At 38.8% G+C, this 20,194-nt stretch overlaps 2 protein-coding genes across 2 annotated transcripts; both read left to right on the top strand.

Annotated features, from left to right (window-relative positions):
- The first annotated feature begins 55 nt into the window (after positions 1-55).
- On the top strand, positions 56-7,752 carry LOC107304692 (serine/threonine-protein kinase STY8-like). The gene is made up of 6 exons (XM_015839980.2): positions 56-110; positions 451-655; positions 1,036-1,070; positions 1,211-1,269; positions 7,284-7,394; positions 7,702-7,752. Exons 1-6 carry the CDS (start codon positions 56-58, stop codon positions 7,750-7,752), a joined length of 516 nt encoding a protein of 171 aa, XP_015695466.2.
- Positions 7,753-12,420: 4,668 nt separating this feature from the next.
- On the top strand, positions 12,421-18,110 carry LOC102709586 (serine/threonine-protein kinase STY8-like). Its single transcript, XM_015840661.2, has 14 exons — positions 12,421-12,893; positions 12,962-13,062; positions 13,176-13,245; positions 13,331-13,441; positions 13,576-13,626; positions 13,805-13,941; positions 14,414-14,521; positions 14,595-14,668; positions 15,160-15,335; positions 15,785-15,880; positions 16,673-16,753; positions 16,848-16,898; positions 17,525-17,665; positions 17,877-18,110. Exons 1-14 carry the CDS (start codon positions 12,606-12,608, stop codon positions 17,937-17,939), a joined length of 1,548 nt encoding a protein of 515 aa, XP_015696147.1. The 5' UTR covers positions 12,421-12,605; the 3' UTR covers positions 17,940-18,110.
- Positions 18,111-20,194: the final 2,084 nt, after the last annotated feature.

The following is a 20,194-nucleotide window of genomic DNA, read 5'->3' as shown; positions in this document are numbered from 1 at the left end:
AACCAAACCGTTGCTTCTCATAAGCTCCCGGTAGTACCGTACAACTTCAGACACGATGCAATTAAGCTTTGGATGCATCGATATGACTATTAATAATGATATGATCACTCGTACTGTCGTGGCTCAATAAGTATGTTGTTCATTGGATTGCGATGGATTAATATGATGGGATCTGTCTGCATGCATGCGGCAGATAGACGTATATAATAGTATAGTATACGTACTCTCCTAGCAAGCTAGCTCACTCTCGGATCTATCGATCGATGGAGGCGGCGGCTAAGTTAATTAGTTAAACATTAGTATAAGGTTAATTAGCTACTAATAATACATTAGCTCACTGGGATGGGATGAAGGAAGCTAGGTGAAATTAACAGAGAGAGAGAGAGATGGAGGAGGCGGCGGCGGCTCGGAGGGTGGTGGAGACGACGACGGGGGCCGGGCTATCGTTAGAAGTGGAACGGCAGCTCCGGCTCCACTTTAGGCGGCTGCCGGCAAGGTACATGGCGGACATGTGCGGCAAGGCGGAGGAGGTGATGATCCACCGCAGCCTCCTCCTCGCCGTCGCCGACTGCTCCCAGTCCCATGGCCATGGCCACCCCCAAATCCACGCCCGCTTCCTCAAGACCTTTCACCTCTCCTTCTCCTCTCGCTTCAGGTAGTACGACGTACGGACGCTGTTCCTGCTTAGGTGGTGTTTAGATTGATAAAATTTTTGGAAAAAGTGTCACGTCAAATGTTTGACCGGATGTCGAAACGGGTTTTCAAACATGAATCTTTTAAGCCTAATTAATCCGTCATTAGCACATGTTGGTTACTGTAGCACTTATGGCTAATCATGGACTATTTAGGCTCAAAAGATTCGTCTCAAGATTTCTTTCGTTTTAGTTTTTTGGTTCATCTATATTTAATGCTTTTATTTAGGTGTCCAAAAATTTGATGTGATGTTGTTAGAAAAAATTTTTAAACTAAACAAGGCCTTATAAGAGGATCCTGTTCTATGGTACAACATATTTGTGTAGTGCTTTATAATTTTAGAAGTGACACTCAAGTGACGAACGGGATCCTCTACAGTACTGGCCCACATGTCAGCCTGCAGTACTGACTGCAGAGAATCCTGACTCCTTAAGTGAAATTAGTATTTAAGGATGGTAAAGTATTTTATTTGCTAGGCTATAGATATGTATTTATATATACTAGTTAATTTCTGCAGCACAGTGCATCTCCACGATTGTTTTTGGATGCATCGACAAGCCCAGGCTTCTTAGCCAGGTAACAGTATTATGTATTCTCTCAATCAAGTAATTTTGAGATTATTAAGAAGGCAGTGGAAAGTATTTATGGGAGACCACCCTACACGTGTACTTATATGTATTCGTATAAAAAAATGTTTCGATAAATAAGAAAAAAAATATAAAAGTAGCAACAGTATAGTATCTTGAGTATATGATAGGGCTTATGTTTTCTATGTCCGAGTTTCCATAATTAATCGGGCATGGTTGATTTGGATATGGCAGATGTTTAGTTGTACTCAGTTATCTATATGTCTATTAACCTTACACACAGTATATAAGGTGATCTAGGGATTCCTCGGGGATCACGGGCTACAAATTCAAGCATTGTACTCAATGCATACATTTTCTAAGGTTTTAGCTAACCAATCTGTAATTAAGCAGGTATAGGGTGTTATTTTATCCTCGAGAGGATGAACCTAGGCAGTCATTGCCTCAGGTATACATCATTTTTTTTTCTCACGTGTCATCTTCAAAATTATTGCTAATACAAAACATCTTATTATAGAACTTGGTTCTTTCATATACAAAATACACGTATATATCAAAATTTGTTAGAAACAAATGCACAAACAAGACACGAATTTAACGTGGAAAACCCTTGCGGGAAAAACCACGGGCGCCAACCGGCAATAATCACTATGAGGATATGATTACAATGCAGGAGAAACAATGAGAACTCTGCTCTTCCCGTGCAGACTACAAGAGTATATATAAGGGGAAAATCTAAGAGTCCTAGTAGGATTAGGCGAAAGAATCCTATTAGGAAACTAATTCGACTCCTAGTAGGAAACAACTGAGAAAAACCTAATAGGAAACTAATCCGAATATAATTCCCGTTATAATTCGGATCACATATTTAACAATCTCCACCTTGAGACGAATTTCCTCTTGTAGCATTAAAATCATCAATCACCAATATACACCTCACAGGTCAAATTGATTGCGCGCCAAATAGTCTCTTGGACTATACCGTAACACCAACCAAGCTTGAGCAAAGCTCAAACTTAGTGGTAGAAACTGACTTTGTCATCATGTCAGCTGGATTATCATGAGTACTTATCTTGCATACCTTAACATCACCATCAGCAATAACACCTCGAATAAAGTGATATCTGACATCAATGTGCTTAGTTCTCTCATGAAACATCTGATCCTTTGTAAGGCAAATTATACTTTGACTGTCACAAAATATATTTATGCAAGACGTAATTCCACAAAGCTCAGTATACAAGCCTCTGAGCCAAATAGCTTCTTTGCAAGCTTCAGAAATAGCCATGTACTCTGCTTCAGTAGTAGATAAGGCAACAGTTGCTTGCAAACTTGCCTTCCAACTAACAGCATAGCCTCCAATAGTGAAAACATAACCTGTAAGCGATCTTCTCCTATCCAAATCTCCAGCAAAATCTGAATCCACATAACCAACAAGTCCATCTCTAGACTTTCCAAACTGCAAACGAGCATTAGAAGTACCACGCAGATATCTGAAAATCCATTGAACTGCTTTCCAATGCTCTTTGCCAGGATTAGTCATGTATCTACTGACAACACTCAATGCATGTGATAAGTCAGGACGCGAACATACCATGGCATACATAAGTGAACCAACTGCACTTGAATATGGAACTCCAGACATGTACTCAATATCAACTTCTGATTGTGGACAAAAATCTGAAGATAATCTGAAATGTGCAGCTAAAGGAGTGCTTACTGGTTTTGCATCATGCATATTGAAGCGACGAAGGACCTTTTCAATATAACCTTTCTGGCTAAGATACAACTTGCCAGACCGTCTTTCTCTGGTAATTTCCATACCGAGGATTTTCTTTGCTGCACCTAAATCCTTCATCTCAAACTCACTACTCAGTTGTGCCTTCAATTTTGCTATCTCTGATTTGTCTTTTGCAGCAATCAACATATCATCAACATAAAGAAGCAGATATATAATTGAACCATTAACCTCTTTAAGATAAACACAACTATCAAATTGTGATCTTTTGAAATTCTGAGAAAGCATGAAAGAGTCAAATCTCTTGTACCATTGCCGAGGTGATTGTTTCAACCCGTAAAGGGACTTATCCAACCTACAGACAAGGTTTTCTTTACCAGGAACAACAAAACCTTCCGGTTGCTCCATATAGATGTCTTCTTCTAACTCCCCATGTAAAAATGCAGTTTTCACATCTAATTGCTCTAGTTCATAATCATGTATTGCAACGATACCAAGTAAAGTGCGAATTGAACTATGCTTCACAACTGGGGAAAACACATCATTGAAATCAATACCTGGAATCTGGCTATATCCTTTAGCAACTAACCTTGCTTTATATCTTGCCTCATCAGTTGGAGATATACCTTCCTTTCTTTTGAAAATCCACTTGCAACGGATAGGTTTCTTCTCCTTTGGCAATTCCACCAATTTCCAAGTATAATTCTTTTCAAGTGACTCCATCTCATCATGCATGGCAGCTATCCATCTATTGCTATCGGTAGAAACAATAGCCTCAGAATATGAAGAAGGTTCTGCATTACCTTCGATTTCTTGCGCCACACTCATAGCATAAGCAACTATGTTCGCTTCTTCGATCAATCTTTGAGGGGCTTTAATATTTCGCCTAGCTCTGCCTTGTGCAATAGAGTATTTTGGTGACTGCTCAACAACAGAAGAGTCTGACTCTTCAATAACCGGTGCATCTTGGTTACTAGCAATATTCTCTTTTTCTGGTACATGTCCTGAACTAATCAAGCGCTCCACCTGCACGCTTGCTTTCTGCTGACTCTCAACAAGAACATTAGTAGAAGATTTATCATTCAACATAACTGTTTCATTGAAGATGACATTTCTACTAATCACAACCTTTTGAGTTTCAGGACACCATAACTTGTAGGCTTTCACACCAGAAGGATAACCAAGAAATATGCACTTAATAGCTCTAGGCTCCAATTTACCGTTGTCAACGTGAGCATAAGCAGTACAACAAAATACTTTCAGGTCTGAATAATTAGCTGGGGAACTAGACCACATCTCAATTGGAGTCTTCTTATCGATGGCATAACTGGGTGAGCGATTAATAAGATAACAAGCAGTGGAAGCAGCTTCCGCCCAAAAACGTCTAGGTAAACCTGCATTTGACAGCATACAACGGGCCTTTGAAATAATTGTCCTGTTCATACGCTCAACTATGCCGTTCTGTTGAGGTGTATGAGAAACGGTGTAGTGGCGCACAATGCCTTCTAACCTACAATATGATTTAAATTGCCTAGAACAGAACTCCATCCCATTATCAGTACGAAGGACTTTCACCTTGCTTTCAGTCTGTCTTTCGACCATAGTCTTCCACTCCTTAAATACCAAAAAGGCTTCAAATTTGTGCTTTAGAAAATAGGGCCAAACTTTTCTCGAATAATCATCAACGATAGTCATCGTATAACAAGCACCTCCAAATGACCTCTTACGAGCAGGACCCCATAAGTCAGAATGCACATAATCAAGAATACCTTCAGTAGTATGTGTAGATGTGGTAAACTTCACCCTCTTGTGTTTGCCAAAGATACAATGCTCACAAAATTTCAACTTTCCGATGTTTTGTCCATCTAGTAATCCTCTCTTGCTCAATTCTGCCAAACCAATTTCACTCATATGCCCAAGACGCATATGCCAAAGATCGGAATTCGATAATGAATCGGTGACTGCAGCAACATTACCTACTATCGTAGTACCTCGTAGATGGTACAAATCGGCAGTTTTAATGTCAGCTTTCATCACAACAAGAGAGCCTTTTGTTACCTTCAAAATTCCGTCTCCACCGGAATATCTGTACCCTTTGCGATCAAGAGTAGATAAAGAGATGAGATTTCTCTTTAAACTGGGAATATGCCGCACCTCTGATAATGTTCTAATGCAGCCATCAAACATCTTGATCTGTATAGTACCAACGCCCGCAACTTTGCAGGGCGTATTATCACCCATCAAAATATTACCACCTTGTACAGGTTCATAGGTGGTAAACCAATCCCTATTAGGGCACATATGATAGGTGCATCCAGTATCAAGAAGCCACTCGTCACTGGTTTGTACACAACCAGCATAAGCAACCAGTAATTCTGCATCTGGTTTATTATCAGTAGCAACTGCGACTTTACCTTGCTCTTCTTGCTTACCTTTCGGTTTATAATTTACCTTGTGCTTTTCTTTGTTCTGTAGCTTCCAACAATCGGAAATATCATGTCCAGCTCTCTTGCAGTATTTGCATGACTTATACCTGCCTCTGGATTTTGATCTCCCGCGGTAGCCACTAGAACTTTTGTCTCTTGATTTGTTGTCTGTGTTCTTCTCTGGTTGCCTGCCCCGAACAACCAAGCTTTCTGGTTGTGAGTTAGATCCTTCAGAAGGTACCATCTTCTTCATCTTTTCTTTGGCATGCAAAGCATCATAAACTTCTTGCAAAGTTAGAGTATCACGACTATACAAGATAGTATCTCTGAAATTTGCATATGAGCTAGGCAATGAGCACAACAGAATAAGGCCTAAATCCTCTTCATCATACTTTATCTCCATGGACTCAAGGTCAGCAACAATTTCCTTGAAAGTGGAGAGATGATCCATCACAGACTCATCATCTTGCAACTTGTGCAGAAATAACTTTTGCTTCAAGTGCATCTTGCTGGTTAGATCCTTTGTCATGCATATCTGTTCCAGCTTCAACCACAACGCGGCAGCTGTCTTCTCCTTAAGCACTTCCTGCAAAATATTATTGGATAGATGAAGATGGATATATGCCATAGCCTTATGGTCTCTCTTCTTCTCATCGTCGGACCAATCATTTGTCCTTTTGTTGTTGAATCCATCAAGCGCATCATCCAGATCTTGCTGTGCAAGAATTGCATGCATCTTCACTTGCCACAATGAGAATCTTGTGTCTCGGTCCAAAAGAGATAGATCATACTTTAAACTCGCCATTGGGAATAAATCCTGAATCTGTTGGTATTAATATGTTGAACCCAAGCAGATACGGGAAACTCCAGTGCTCGGAACGATGCACAATAGTTGATCTGACAACTTTTGGGTACACAAGATCGGGTAAATGTAGCAATTAAATCTGGAAAGAAAAACAATACTGTTACTGTAGCTATACTGTAGCTGCTACAGTAGCGCGGATTGGACGGCACGATCTGATGGCTTGTCCTTGGAACGATCAATTTTTCTCCTGCGTACGTGCGTCTGCTCCTTTCTTTTTCTTCTGTGCGGACGCGACGTCGAGTCGGAGTCGCCGCCGACTCCGACCTGTTCTTGACGGAACGGCGATTCTGTAGATCGCCGGAAAAAGCCTAGTCAGCGGCAGCAACGTAGCGTAGATTAATCTTCGCGGCTCTGATACCAGTTGTTAGAAACAAATGCACAAACGAGACACGAATTTAACGTGGAAAACCCTTGCGGGAAAAACCACGGGCGCCAACCGGCAATAATCACTATGAGGATATGATTACAATGCAGGGGAAACAATGAGAACTCTGCTCTTCCCGTGCAGACTACAAGAGTATATATAAGGGGAAAATCTAAGAGTCCTAGTAGGATTAGGCGAAAGAATACTATTAGGAAACTAATCCGACTCCTAGTAGGAAACAACTGAGAAAAACCTAATAGGAAACTAATCCGAATATAATTCCCGTTATAATTCGGATCACATATTTAACAAAATTTTATACTAACTTTAGTAGTACTTCAGGTGGGATTGTAAAATTTGTATGCTCAATCCATAGAATGTATGTATCGGCACTTCGTTTTGGATGACCTCGATATGATATGAGAGAAAATTACGAACCTATCATATTAGACATTTTTTCTTGATGTGTAACTGACAAATCTAATGATTATAGTTTTATAAAACAACATACGTGCATTTATTCAGTATATATGGTGGAAGAGAAAATGATGGTGATAGTGCGATTATTAATAATTGATACATTATATTTTTTACACGTACACATGTACAGTTATCTGCGTTGGTGTCAGAGGTTGGACTGAACATTCGTGAAGCTCATGTGTACTCCACAGTCGATGGCTTCTCTTTGAGCGTTTTTCTCGTCGATGGCTGGTACAAAGAGGTGCGTAAACCAGGTGATGGCAATTACAGTAATTGTTTACTCCCTCGGTAGACACCGTCGATTTTTTAAAACCGTATGTCTTATTTAAAAATAATTAAGTAATTATTTATTCTTTTTATATCATTTGATTCATTGCTAAATATACTTTTATGGATACATATAGTTTTACATATTTCACAAAAGTTTTTAATAAAACGAACGGTCGAACATATTTAAAAAAGTCAACGGCATCAAATATTTAGTGACGAAAGGAGTATTAGCTATTTCCTATTGATGTAGTAATATTAATATTATAATTGATTTTCAGGAAGCAGGTGGGTTGCTCAAAGCAATCAAGGAGGCAATCAGGAGTATTTAACATCATGTATTTATTATTTTCAGTGATGCTACTCCAATATTCCCCTGAGGTATAAATTAAATGCACGTACGTTAGTACGTACGTCGTTGTGAAGCCAGGGCTCGTCAGACAGATCGTCATCAATTAATTTAACCAGTGACATATCAGAAAAGATGAGGTTATATTACTTATTAACAACACGATGTATATCTGTATACTTGTCTTTGCATTGAAAATAAATGTCAATACTTCTCTATGAACTAAATGGACGTGATCTTAATATTTGGAAATAACAGAAGAATAATATATTTGTTTGTTATTTCTTACTGATCAAAAAAGTTGATTTTTGAGAATAGATTGTCGCATGTAGTTGATCTTCGAGGCAGTAATTAATGTTGTGTTTAAATAGTAAAATGGCATGGCAAGGTTATTCCTATTGCCCCAATATTCAGGCAACAAACACAATTGGCATGATCCACTATTCGGGCAACAAACACAATTGGCATGGGCGCAGGTGTAAATTTATAATGACAATTATAACATCGCCAAGATAAATGAACAAATAATTTATGAGGCTAGTATCATTCACTGGGTAATTGGGTTACATATAATTTGATAGGAATATATGTACAATATATCATGTAATTTTCTTTATTTGGCTATAGCAAACTGTAGGCATGTACGTAGTACCAATGTAAGTTGGAAATGGCTGGTACGCAGTAACAATATAAGAACTAAACCTATCCACTTCTATGATAATCTTTTGATTGGAAGGTTATCGACTTCTATGAGAATCCACTGTTTTACCCTCAGTACTTGAACAAATCTTCTTCAATATATTAAACCTACAGGACAACGAAATATTGGTGTCAAGTGGCACAAATATTTCTGTTCTTAAAGAAACATAAAGAAACAATCCCCAGTGCATAAGTGTAGGATTACCAACAATCGTTCTTTCTTTATGCTACCAAGGAACAATTCAGCAAAATAAAAGTCACCTTCTCCCTATGAGAATCAAACATCGCAATAAATGCTCAGTTTTAAGGATACAGAAGCAATTCAGACATACAAACTTGGTAAATGAAGCACGATATATATTTGGACATAAGTTTTGGGAGAGATTATTTTTAAAAATAAATAGTAAAAAGTGTATGTAATAAAAAAATGTTCCATATTTTAATGTACATGCGAGCCAATAGATGGACTTGATCAAAGTTGATGTATTTTCCTATGAATTTGATCCATATTTTCCTATGAACCATACATTTAATGGTGGATTAAAATAAATTAATTTCATGCTATAAGTGTTAGTACATATAATTTCCTATGAACTTGATCAAAGTTGAAGATGTGTGATTTTGAATAAATCCAAAGTGAGAGAGTAACTTATGATATAAAACGGAGTGAATATTACTTCAATAAATTTCATTGGATATACTCAATGTTGGAGCTTAAGATCAATATTTATAATAAATGTGAATGCCACCTCTAATTTTATTCACGTGAGTAACTCATTAATTAAAAGGTGACAACACATCACCTCTACACCTATAGCGTACTAATTTTTAACCATTAGCCAATCTACTATGTATTACTATGTATGATTCTCTTTTTCTCCTGCAAATGGTGTGGAGGCTACTTCTTATATGAGGATGATGGTTCATTCCCGTTCTAGGTCACTTATCTACGAATTTTTTGAATTTTATTTATTAAATAATTTACAAATTTAATTTTGCATTTCAAAGTCTCACAAAACTAACTTCCTGCCGCCCTCTAGGAGGGCGGAAAGCTGACGTGGCAAACGGCCACTCGGTCGCAATGAACGGCCCGAAACAGCGGCACGACAAATTTTACATTTAGACCCTTCCCGTCCTAGGACCTTTCCGTCCTCTGTAAGGACGGGAAGGGTCTAAATGTAAAATTTGTCATGTTGCGTGGGAATTTTTTGATTGAAACGAGAACTTTTTTTATTCGCGGTTAGATACATATATCTATAACATATGTAATTGTTTAATCATAATTACGCTCAGAGGTCATCTTCCCACTCTTCTATCCAGGAGGCCGGAGGTCGAGCCCTGGTAGTAGCATATTTTCTTTGATTTTTTTCAGGTTGACAAAAATAGGAAGAAAATATACTCTTGTGAGGATTCGACCTTATGTCTCCTAATAGAAGAGAGATAGTAACCACTGAGCCAAGGTACTATTTGTGATCAAACAATTGCATACGTTATACATATACATATCTAACCGTGATTCAATCGAAAAATTCCCAAGCGGCACGATAAATTTTGTATTTAGGTTCTTGATGCCCTTACAGAGGGCGGAAGGGTCCAAATGTAAAATTTATCGTGCTGCCGTTTCCGTCCATTCGTTGTGACCGAGTAGCCGTTTGCCATGTCACCTTTCCATCCTCCTAGAGGGCGGCAGGAGGTTAGTTTTGTGATTTTTTGAAATGTAAAATTAAATTTGTAAATTATTTAATAAATAAAATTGAAAATTGAAAAAATTCCTTATCTACTGCATCTCACCATTTAATCTTACACTTAATCTTGTAATTTCTGTTAACAGTATAATAGTACTCGCTCTAATTAATTAATGAGTTTATTTATAGAAAAAAAATATATCACACAAGATTATTATAGTAGTATAAGAGGGGTCTTTGAATTGTGGGCTGCTCGATCGGCGTCCTGTTACGGCGCTGCGTGACAGCCAACTGCTGCTTAATTAGCTGCAGCCACAAATAAACTATCCACAGGCCGTGGGCACAGCGTACCAACTTACAAATACAGGAGGTAAATTCAGCTGTATTTAGTGTGCCATGCCATAGGGGACAATAATTTGCTATCCAGAAGATTTTAATTAAAAGCTTTTTATATCCAGTTGTTGATAAATCATCATGTCGGACAAATGAAGGCAAGAGAGTTTCATTGGATGGACAAAACCGCCCATTAATTAAGATTCAAGAAAGCAATGAATGTGTTTTACATTGGGTGAGATGAACAAGGCGGCCGGCCGGCAGCAACTAAATTACTTCTTAATTGGTCTAGTGAATGACGACTTGATCTATGAATAACAGAGCAAGACAATCGACTGACTTTTAATTTGCTTAAATCAATATTAGCAAGTTGGTACTGATTGTGATATATATTGGTATCTACTCCTAAATTAACAACACGTTCGATCGATGTATGCATCTAATTTTAAAAGCAGGCACAACACTGCACCTGCGTCCTAAGTATGTACGCTTGGCTTGGTATTAAACTTATTGTGTTGGTTGTTCCGACCAATTTTGTCTTCATTAAAGGGGCAAATTAAAAGGCCATCTTACTTAAAAAAATTCCATTGGATTGGCCGACCCCTCAATTCTTCACTTTACTCTTAAAACCATCTCTGTTTTTATACATGTCGTATTTGGAGCTAAATATTTTACGACCGTACATGATACTATTGTGAAAATAAAAGAATTTTTTTAATTTTTTTTGACTATTTATATGGACTTTAGAATCGATCTTTACTACTTCCGACTTGGACAACGAGTGAGACATAATCAGTAATGCACCCTTCATATCTACAAAATTTCAATGTAAAATACAACCTATATAGATAAAAAAAAATGACAAATATAATTAGGGATTGCTCTCAATTGATTGTGTTGTAAAATATGATAATAACTAATTTAAGGGATTGTGCTCCGGTGAATTATTTGAGGGAGTAAAATGTACCTCTTTTTTTTTTCTTCGTAGTAATGTATCAACACAAACATTTGAATACATGTGCGCTCACCTCTGATTAATGATTTTATTATAGGCACTTAATATCGATTAGTATATTATGTATTACCTTTGCTTCATATTATAAGACTTTCTAAATTCATCAATAACATCCGTATGAACTTGCCTATAAAGTCTTAAAGTTAAAAAGATAGATCACAAATAGATAATTAACAAAAAAAAATGCCTAGATACTCTACGTTCGCGAATTATACTGTAGCATTTCATCCTAATTTCCTCCGTACGCTCTTGTATCTTCCTCTGCTCATAGCAATGCCGCTTAATTAATTAAACTCTAGTGAAATTTGTTTACACTGGTTTTAAATTCATTTATTTATGCCGTTAGTAGCGATCAGAAAATTATTTGGTAATTTAGCCATTAAGCTATGCCATCGGTTAATTTTGGTCCTTAACTATTTGAAACCATTTAAGTCTGGTCCATGGTCCAAATGTTTACATTTCCTCGTTCTCTCCCATCATATATCTAATAAATTTTATATAACTAATTAGGATAATATGTAATAATTTTTAAAAGTTTTAAATTTATTGATAGGGTGCTACCTTTATTTGAAATAAGCCAAAAAAGAAAAAACTTAGACCCAACTTTTGGCTTAACCGTGTATGAGTAGCTTCTGGCTTTACAAAGCCTTATAAAAGTTTTTTTTGTTTGTTTAGGATTATACCGATTAATGTAAAAATCAGCTTATAAACAGGGCATAGTTGATAGTGAAACGTGGACTTGTCTCCATATAAAAACATGGCGTTAGAGGGAGAAGAAACGTTGGCAAGTTTCATTGTTGAATATATAATTTGTTTGGGGGGTAAAGTAGAGAGGAAGTGGAGTATTAAAAATGGGGAGGTACATACGTCACGGGTGAGTCAGCTTTGTTTTTCTTCTATGGAAAAGAAAAGAAACTGCGGTGGGAGTCAGAAAGCAAAAAAGTCGTCAGGCGAGGCGTTACAATATCTGCTCTGGATAAGAAGAAGAAGAAGAGCAATATTCTCAAAATGAAGTGAAATGGAACTAAACTGGGTTCAAATTTGGCTTTGGGTATTTATTTGTTTGGCCTCGTCGTCTTGGTGTAGGTGAGTGCGGGGGAAGGCATGGGGGAGAGCTGGAGCTCGAGGTGGTGGGCGGGGGAGGTGCAGGTGAAGGAGAAGGACCCCGAGGAGATGAAGATGAAGCTGTACGAGCGCATGGTGCAGACGTACAGGGAGGAGGAGTTCCCGGAGGAGGCGTCGGCGTTCCTCCCTCACCTGGCGCGCCTCCCCGACAGATACCTCTTCGACCTCGGCGTCCACCGCCCCGACGACCTCCTCCTCCACTGGACCATCCTCTCCCGCTGCGCCCACCCGCAAAACCGCCCCGTCTTCCACGCCCGCTTCCACAAGGTCCTTCCTCTTCCTTCTTCCTCTTTCACTCTCGCTCACTCATTCAATTAATACTCATCACCGGCCAGTGCGTTCCTGATTCCGCCGCCGCCCCACCATGCCACACCCTCAGCTTGGACAGAAGAACTAAGTCAAAGCCTCTTGGGGGCTCCATCTCCATCTCCTCTAGGTACTCTCTCTCTCTCTCTCTCTCTCTCTCTCTCTCTCTCTTCTTTCTTTCTGCTCTATTTATGATCGATTCAATCGCCCTACACTACCTTGTTTCACTCCACTTCCTTACAGGGATCAAAAAACTAAACTTCTTCATGAGATTATTTTCTCTTCCCTCGACAAGCCCAAGCTTCTTAGCAGGGTAATGCCAACCTTCTCTCTTACTATCGTCCTTTGTATGCATGTATGTATACCTTGCATTACCTTCATCCATAATCCTTCAACAGCTAACTGCATTGCTCTCCGAGGTTGGATTGAATATTCGCGAAGCCCATGTTTACTCAACAACTGATGGCTTTTGTTTGGACGTTTTTGTTGTTGATGGCTGGCACACAGAGGTAAACTGTAACCATGCCCTGTTTCTACATCTTAACTATTTCTCAATTTATTTCACTCACACACATCTTTAATTACTTTGTCTTGTATACGCAAGGGTTGCATGCGCACTTATTTTTTCCTACTTTACATGCAGGACACAGATGATTTGATCATCAAGATTAAGGAGGAATTATCGCGCAAAAATGTATGATGCACTTGGAATTCCTGTCAGTTTCAGACTTTCCAGTCACCACAAGCCATCCACATGATTCTTTCTTGTGTCTCACCTGTTCTTTGTACATGCAGTGCAATACTCTAGTTTCATCCAGAATGAAATACCCAACATTTCCTAACAGAGCTACATTATTCCGTGCAATATGTAGGCATCATCATCTAATTCAACAGATTCTTCCGCCTCTGAGAAAATACTTGAGCTACAACAGCAGGTTGGAGATTCTGAAATTGACTGGAACTTGCTAACAACGGGGGAAAAGATTGCGACTGGATCTTCTGCTGATTTGTAAGAACTATTTGGCACTTGAAATCTGCTAACATTTTTTTTTTCTGGAATACGCGCCAGACTCATGTATTTTTGTATTAAGAGGAATAAAGCCCAACAAAACAGAATGACAGAGTACAGGGGAAGGAGGGAACAGGGGAAGGGAAACAGCCAAACTGCAAAACACAAACAGTAAAAGAAGAAGGAAAAAAGAACTAAAAAAAAAACTGCTAACATTATAGCATGATCACCATTTACCATAGGATTAATTTACTACAAGTTTCCATTATTCGCACCTCTCTGGTGACACCCTGTATCCTCTACAGAACCGTAATATGTTGCTGGATTCCATTGACCAGGAAATGCCGTGATATATTGCCAAGAAGCAAATTGAAAAATTATCATGGATACTATTAACCTAGTTTTGGCTCTGGTAGACAAAACCATGCAAGAGTAATTTTCAATCCAGTCTCATCTGTGCTCTGTTTAACAGATTTCGAGGAACTTACAATGGTGTTGATGTTGCTGTAAAGATTCTCAGAACTTCTCCTTACAACAATCCGTCAGAAGTTGAGTTCTTGCAGGAAATACTTATTCTTAGGCAAGTTTTCTATAAACTGCTGAAATTTGTGGGTTTCATTTTACTCTGACTTATTCAAGATATTTTCCTCCAGGAGTGTTAATCACGAAAATATTCTTCAATTTTATGGGGCATGCACAAGGCCTCCAAAGTATTGCATTGTAACAGGTAGCATTTATTTCTTTTTATATTTGATTACATGGTATGGACCTGCATAAACAATGCTGTTGTTGTCATGTCTGCGCACACCCGCAGGCTTGAAACACAAACTAGTGTTAGTTATTAATGTAAACATAAGTGGTCATCTATCTGAGGTTCTTCAGGTAGGCTATATAATTTTGAGGTGTTGATACTATCAAGAAAATGGTGTATAGTCTATTATGCATCGTATAGATCAACTAATCATTGTTGGCATTTTTAATTTATTAAACCTACTGTGTGTGTGTTTTTAATTTCCTTTTCTATGCTCTCGTTGAGTCTTTCTGAAATATGGGTGCTGTTTGTTAGCATATCCATGCAGTTTTAGTTCTATCGGTATGCAGGCAGGTTGCTTTGGTGTTAGACTTGCATAATTGCATTCAGTATTTGAATAAATCTTCATGTTTTTTCTGGCTTACTGAAATCACCTGTTGTCTTATGGTTGGTTCTATTTCTTTCAGAATACATGCCTGGAGGGAATCTATACGAATTCCTCCATAAGCAAAAGAATGTTTTGGACCCTCTTACGGTTTTAAGGATTGCTATCAGTATTTCAAAGGGGATGGATTATCTGCATCAGAATAACATCATTCATAGAGATCTGAAGACTGCAAACCTGCTCATAGGTTATCATCAAGTATGTATGTTTAATGTTCTTCTCGGTTCTTGTTTCCTTTTGCCTTTCTAATACATGGTAGTGAGATTTAGAAAATATATCATGGTTGTCGATCTTACAGCATCATGTATGTTTTCCGTTTCAGTCATTTGATTTTCTTTGAAATATGTAAAGATGTGCAATCCACATCTTACAAACTAGTGATGGCCTGAAGAGCATTTTCTACAGGGTTTTAAATCTCCAAGAAATCTTTATTAGTTTCACTAATATACACACATTAAATTCATTTATAAAGTACACGTTGAATTGCTTAAAAACTTGACTTCAAATATTCCTTGTTGTTTGTCATTGTCTTTAAAAAATCCTTTTTTTTTTCCTGAATTTGCATGTCTGCAGGTTAGCAAAACCAGATATAATACCGAGTCTTTAATAAAAATGGCCTAATCTCCTAAATGTGCTTCTGGAAATAGGTAGTAAAGATTGCAGACTTTGGTGTGGCTCGACAAGGAAATCAGGTGGGACAAATGACTGCTGAAACTGGAACCTACAGATGGATGGCGCCCGAGGTACGATTGACCTTTTAATTTTTGCCCTTTGAGACTCATGCTATTTTTTCCCAAATAAAAAAGAACTTTTAGGAAGCTTCGGTGTTTCTCAACTTTCCTAGTTTTCGTTGTTATCTACATTACCAGTCAGCCTTTTGCTTTTGACTTTTGAGTGGTGCTTTATTTGCTCTTATGAAGCATGGGCTCCTTGGTTCAGGTTTTTCTGGAATGAAGCATGCCTCCTCCTCACTTAACTATGCGTTGCTTTTAGGAGTCACTTGGTGTTGAGATTTTGTGTAACCAATTTACGAGTTTAATGTAGCCTAAGGTTTTAAAATGCTGCTTCGTGTGAGATACGTTATTAGGTGACTCCACACTGAAGAAGATTTGAGTCTAGAAGCACCAATCAGGTAGTATTAGACAAATGAGGAGTGGGCAATGACATACAGACCAAAATGGAGAATCTCCAACTTTTGTTAATTAAGAGAGTGATGAACCACCCAGCAATAATGTGAGGGTTCAAGTTGCACTTCTTAAGTTCCCTACGCAGCATCACTGAAATATTATTATGGTATCAGTTCTGAGAGATATTGGGTCAAACAGTGTCCCTTGGCGTCTAAGATGCCTTTGCAACTTTTTTAACCTGTTATGTGAGCGTAATTGCCTAACTGATTGATGGTGGAAAAGATGGATGCATTGTGTACCAGTTTGAAATTATCTTTGTGTTAAGAGAAGTTCTGGCTGCGGTTTGGAAGCAAGATTTTTTTTCATTCTTTTGGGTGAGAAGCTCATAGTTGCTGCTTGTCTTGACAGATCATTAACCATAAACCTTATGATCACAAAGCAGATGTGTTCAGCTTTGCTATTGTTCTGTGGGAGCTGGTAACTTCGAAGGTTGGCCCTGTTGTACATTCTGCTTGAGCTTAATTCTTTTTTGAATATACCATATTGTGATTATTAACAGTAATGCTGCAATCTTAATTCTTAGGTCCCATATGATAATATGACACCCTTACAGGCTGCACTAGGAGTTAGGCAGGTATGTAACTGATACCAGTCATCTCGAGGAAAAAAATGCTTTCTTTCCCTTTGGTGCTACCTCCAAGTCATCCGATGCAAAAGATTCGAGGAAATTCCAAAATATTTTGAGTTGTAGGGGATGTGCATTATATATCCATGTAAATCACAAGATCGAACACCACCAAAGTACTGTTAGAAAACAATAGGCAAATAAATGATAAATACAATAGATCAATCATAGAAGACATAAGATTTAACGTGGAAAACTCTCCTAAAGCAGGAGAGAAAAAAACACGGGCGCTAGCCAGCAAATATCTTCACTATATCGAGATGGAGTTACAACACCACATGACGGCTTACAAGAGGTATATATAAGGTGAAACCCTAAAATCCGTAGAGTCCGTTTCAACCCAATGTGGCCCAAGCCTCCTGGCGACGGGCCTCCACTTTGCTCCGTCGAAGTTGCCCTTTCTATTAGGGATTTGGATCATAACTCAACAAGTACCACACTTCCAAGGATATTAAAAGAAGACAGAAAATGAACATGAATAATGACAAGCTTGCAAATTATTTTGTCTACCCTGTGTTTCTTTCAACAGAAATCCACATTGACTCATTCATAACTCCTTGCTTCCTTAAAAATAGGGATTTCGCTTGGAGATTCCCTCAAGTGTGCACCCAAGATTGTCAAAACTGATTCAGCAATGTTGGGACGAAGATCCTGATGTTCGGCCCGTTTTCGCAGAGATTGTCATTGAACTTGAAGACATCTTACAGCATTCCCAGGTAGGAATGATATGCAATTTTCATTCATATAACAGACTTGTCAGTTTTTGTTACTGTACTCAGTGGTCAGTAGAGGTACTTCAATAGTAGAAACCACACATTGGGTTTCTTATGTGTAGCCCACCGTAGTATGATAGGTTTGGATTGTTCTGAACCGCATATGATCTTCTGTTATGAACATCAGGTCTTAGTTGAGCATGTTGTTGAGCAGGCAAACAGCAGGGGAGGCAGTCGGCGTTCTAGAGCTAAGATACAGAAGAAATCACCTCAATAGAGCACCATACAAAAGGTTATCTTGCTCTTTGTTATATTTTTTTTTCATTTTGGTAAAACGAGCTAACTTGTAGTTGCTTTCTTAGCAACTCCACAAAATGTAATTTCGTTAGGTTCCCTTCAAATGAAGGTATATGCGTATATATGCACTTGTCGATTTGATAGCATTCACTGTTGTGCATTTCAATAGATGACCATCGTTTGCTTTTGATCAATGGCAATTTCGCTGACCTTAGCTGATCAGTTGGTAGAGCGAAAGATTATAGTTGTTGCAGGTAACTCCTTAGTTCGGATTTTGTATTTATACAACAGTGAATACTGTTATATACTGTAGTACGGTATTTTATTTATATATATTGGACTTGGCTTGTCCTCTACTCCTGTACGTGTGTGTTACTCCATTCTTTAGTTATTTGCTTCAGAATCTTTCAGTCTACTGGATAGCACACCATCAACTTTGATTTGGTCTCTTAAAAAGACCAAGACCAGGCCAAGACATCATACAGCCGGCACTGCCAAAAGCCGCATCAGATTTATGTTATTATGTACTGAAACTGAATCTGTTGTGAGCTAAGACATTTCCTGGCAATGCTACTAATTATCTTGGTCGTACATTAACACTCTTATTGTTTGGCCTTTTCAACTGCATATTTATAAATGAAAAATAATTATATAAATATGATTAAAAAACCTAAAAATCAGTTTTAAATTTAAGGTTAAAAATTTAAATTTTGGCTTATAAGCATAGGCAAAAGCAAAAATAGGATGCCCTAAACTTACAAATGTTCCAGCAATATAGCAGTAGAAAAGGAGTTGAAAAGAGATCACATCCAGTTGATAAAACAGCTGAATAACTCTTTTACAAATAATAAACGAGGCGGATTAGTCCACGCCTAAATAATTTGATAATAGATTTAAATACAAACAATGTGCCAAAAGAGAATCGGCCAGATTTCATGACAGATATATATTCAAGGTTGGACTATCTAAAAACGGGTTTTAAATAATGAAGAAATTCTGTGCACATTCACTTTTTAATTTGGAGGATCAAGCGCCCATATTCCCATTGCTAAAGACAGACAATTCAGCATGAAGTCAACAATCTGTCCAACAGTGACTGAAAACAGGTTCAACAACAGAACCATGACAAGTTTATTTACCATGAGATCAATACATGTATATACAAGGTTTACGGATGTCAATCAGACCAGACAGACTTCAGGCCTTTCAAACAGTAATATTCCTTCCATTCATAGCCTGCCTCAATGGCTTCTTCCATGCATGGCCTTCTTGCATGTCACCGAAAGTCACAAACCCAAAGCCATTGATCGTCCAGAAAACTACATGTATGTAAATTTACACAAATAGCGCAAACGAATCATTCATATGTAACAAATGCTTGGAAAGGCTAGAGTGGGAAAGAACAATGAACTATTGAAATAGAATGCGTGCAAACCAGTTGAGAGCACAAACCAGTTGAGAGCAGAATGCCTTATGTAATTTAACAAGGAATAACTGGAGGTCTTTCAACTTAACGTTAAGTCTGTCTGAGGTGCCTTTTCACTCTGAAACCAGAAATATGTACCCCTTAATTTGATTGACTTGTTTTTTTTATCGGTTTTGTTTAGGTGATATACGGTGGGTCCATATATCAGGTTTTTGTTTCATCCTATCTCTCTCTCCCCTACCTCTCTTCTCTGCCATGCTTCTTCCTTGCTGGCAGCTGGAGCACGGGCGGTAGCGACAGCCGATGGGCTGGGGGAGAGAGGCGGTGGCCGACGGGTGGGGCGCGAGCGGTTGGGTGGGCGACGGTCTGGGGGCGGGCTTCAACGGCCAGTGGGTTAGAGGGTGGTAGCGGCGGCCGATGGGCTGGGGGCAAGAGGCGACGGCCAACGGGTGGCGTGAGCGACTAGATGGTCGACGAGCTAGGGGCGGGCGTCAGCGGCTGGCGGGCTGGGGCGCAGATGGCGACTGTAGTGGCGGCCGACGAGCTGGGGGGTGGGAGGCGGTGGCTGGCAGGTGGGGCATCGATGGTGGGCGACGGGCTGGGGGGAGGAAAGCTGACTGAGCCTGGTGCAGAAGGAGTGGTCGGCGTCACGCGATTCTGAGAGGAAGATTCACCTGGGTTTGCTGCTCACTGGCGCACTGATCAACCAGGTACATTTCTGTGACCCAATGTTCTCTGCTCAAGTTTAAGAAAGTCTCATCGTTAAAACTTTCCTGTCTCAATTCTCAGCTGCCATGTTCGGCAAGTGA

This window comes from Oryza brachyantha, chromosome 8 (assembly GCF_000231095.2).
Source record: "Oryza brachyantha chromosome 8, ObraRS2, whole genome shotgun sequence".
Classification (NCBI taxonomy): Eukaryota; Viridiplantae; Streptophyta; class Magnoliopsida; order Poales; family Poaceae; genus Oryza; species Oryza brachyantha.
This window is presented reverse-complemented; position numbering and strand designations above follow the sequence as displayed.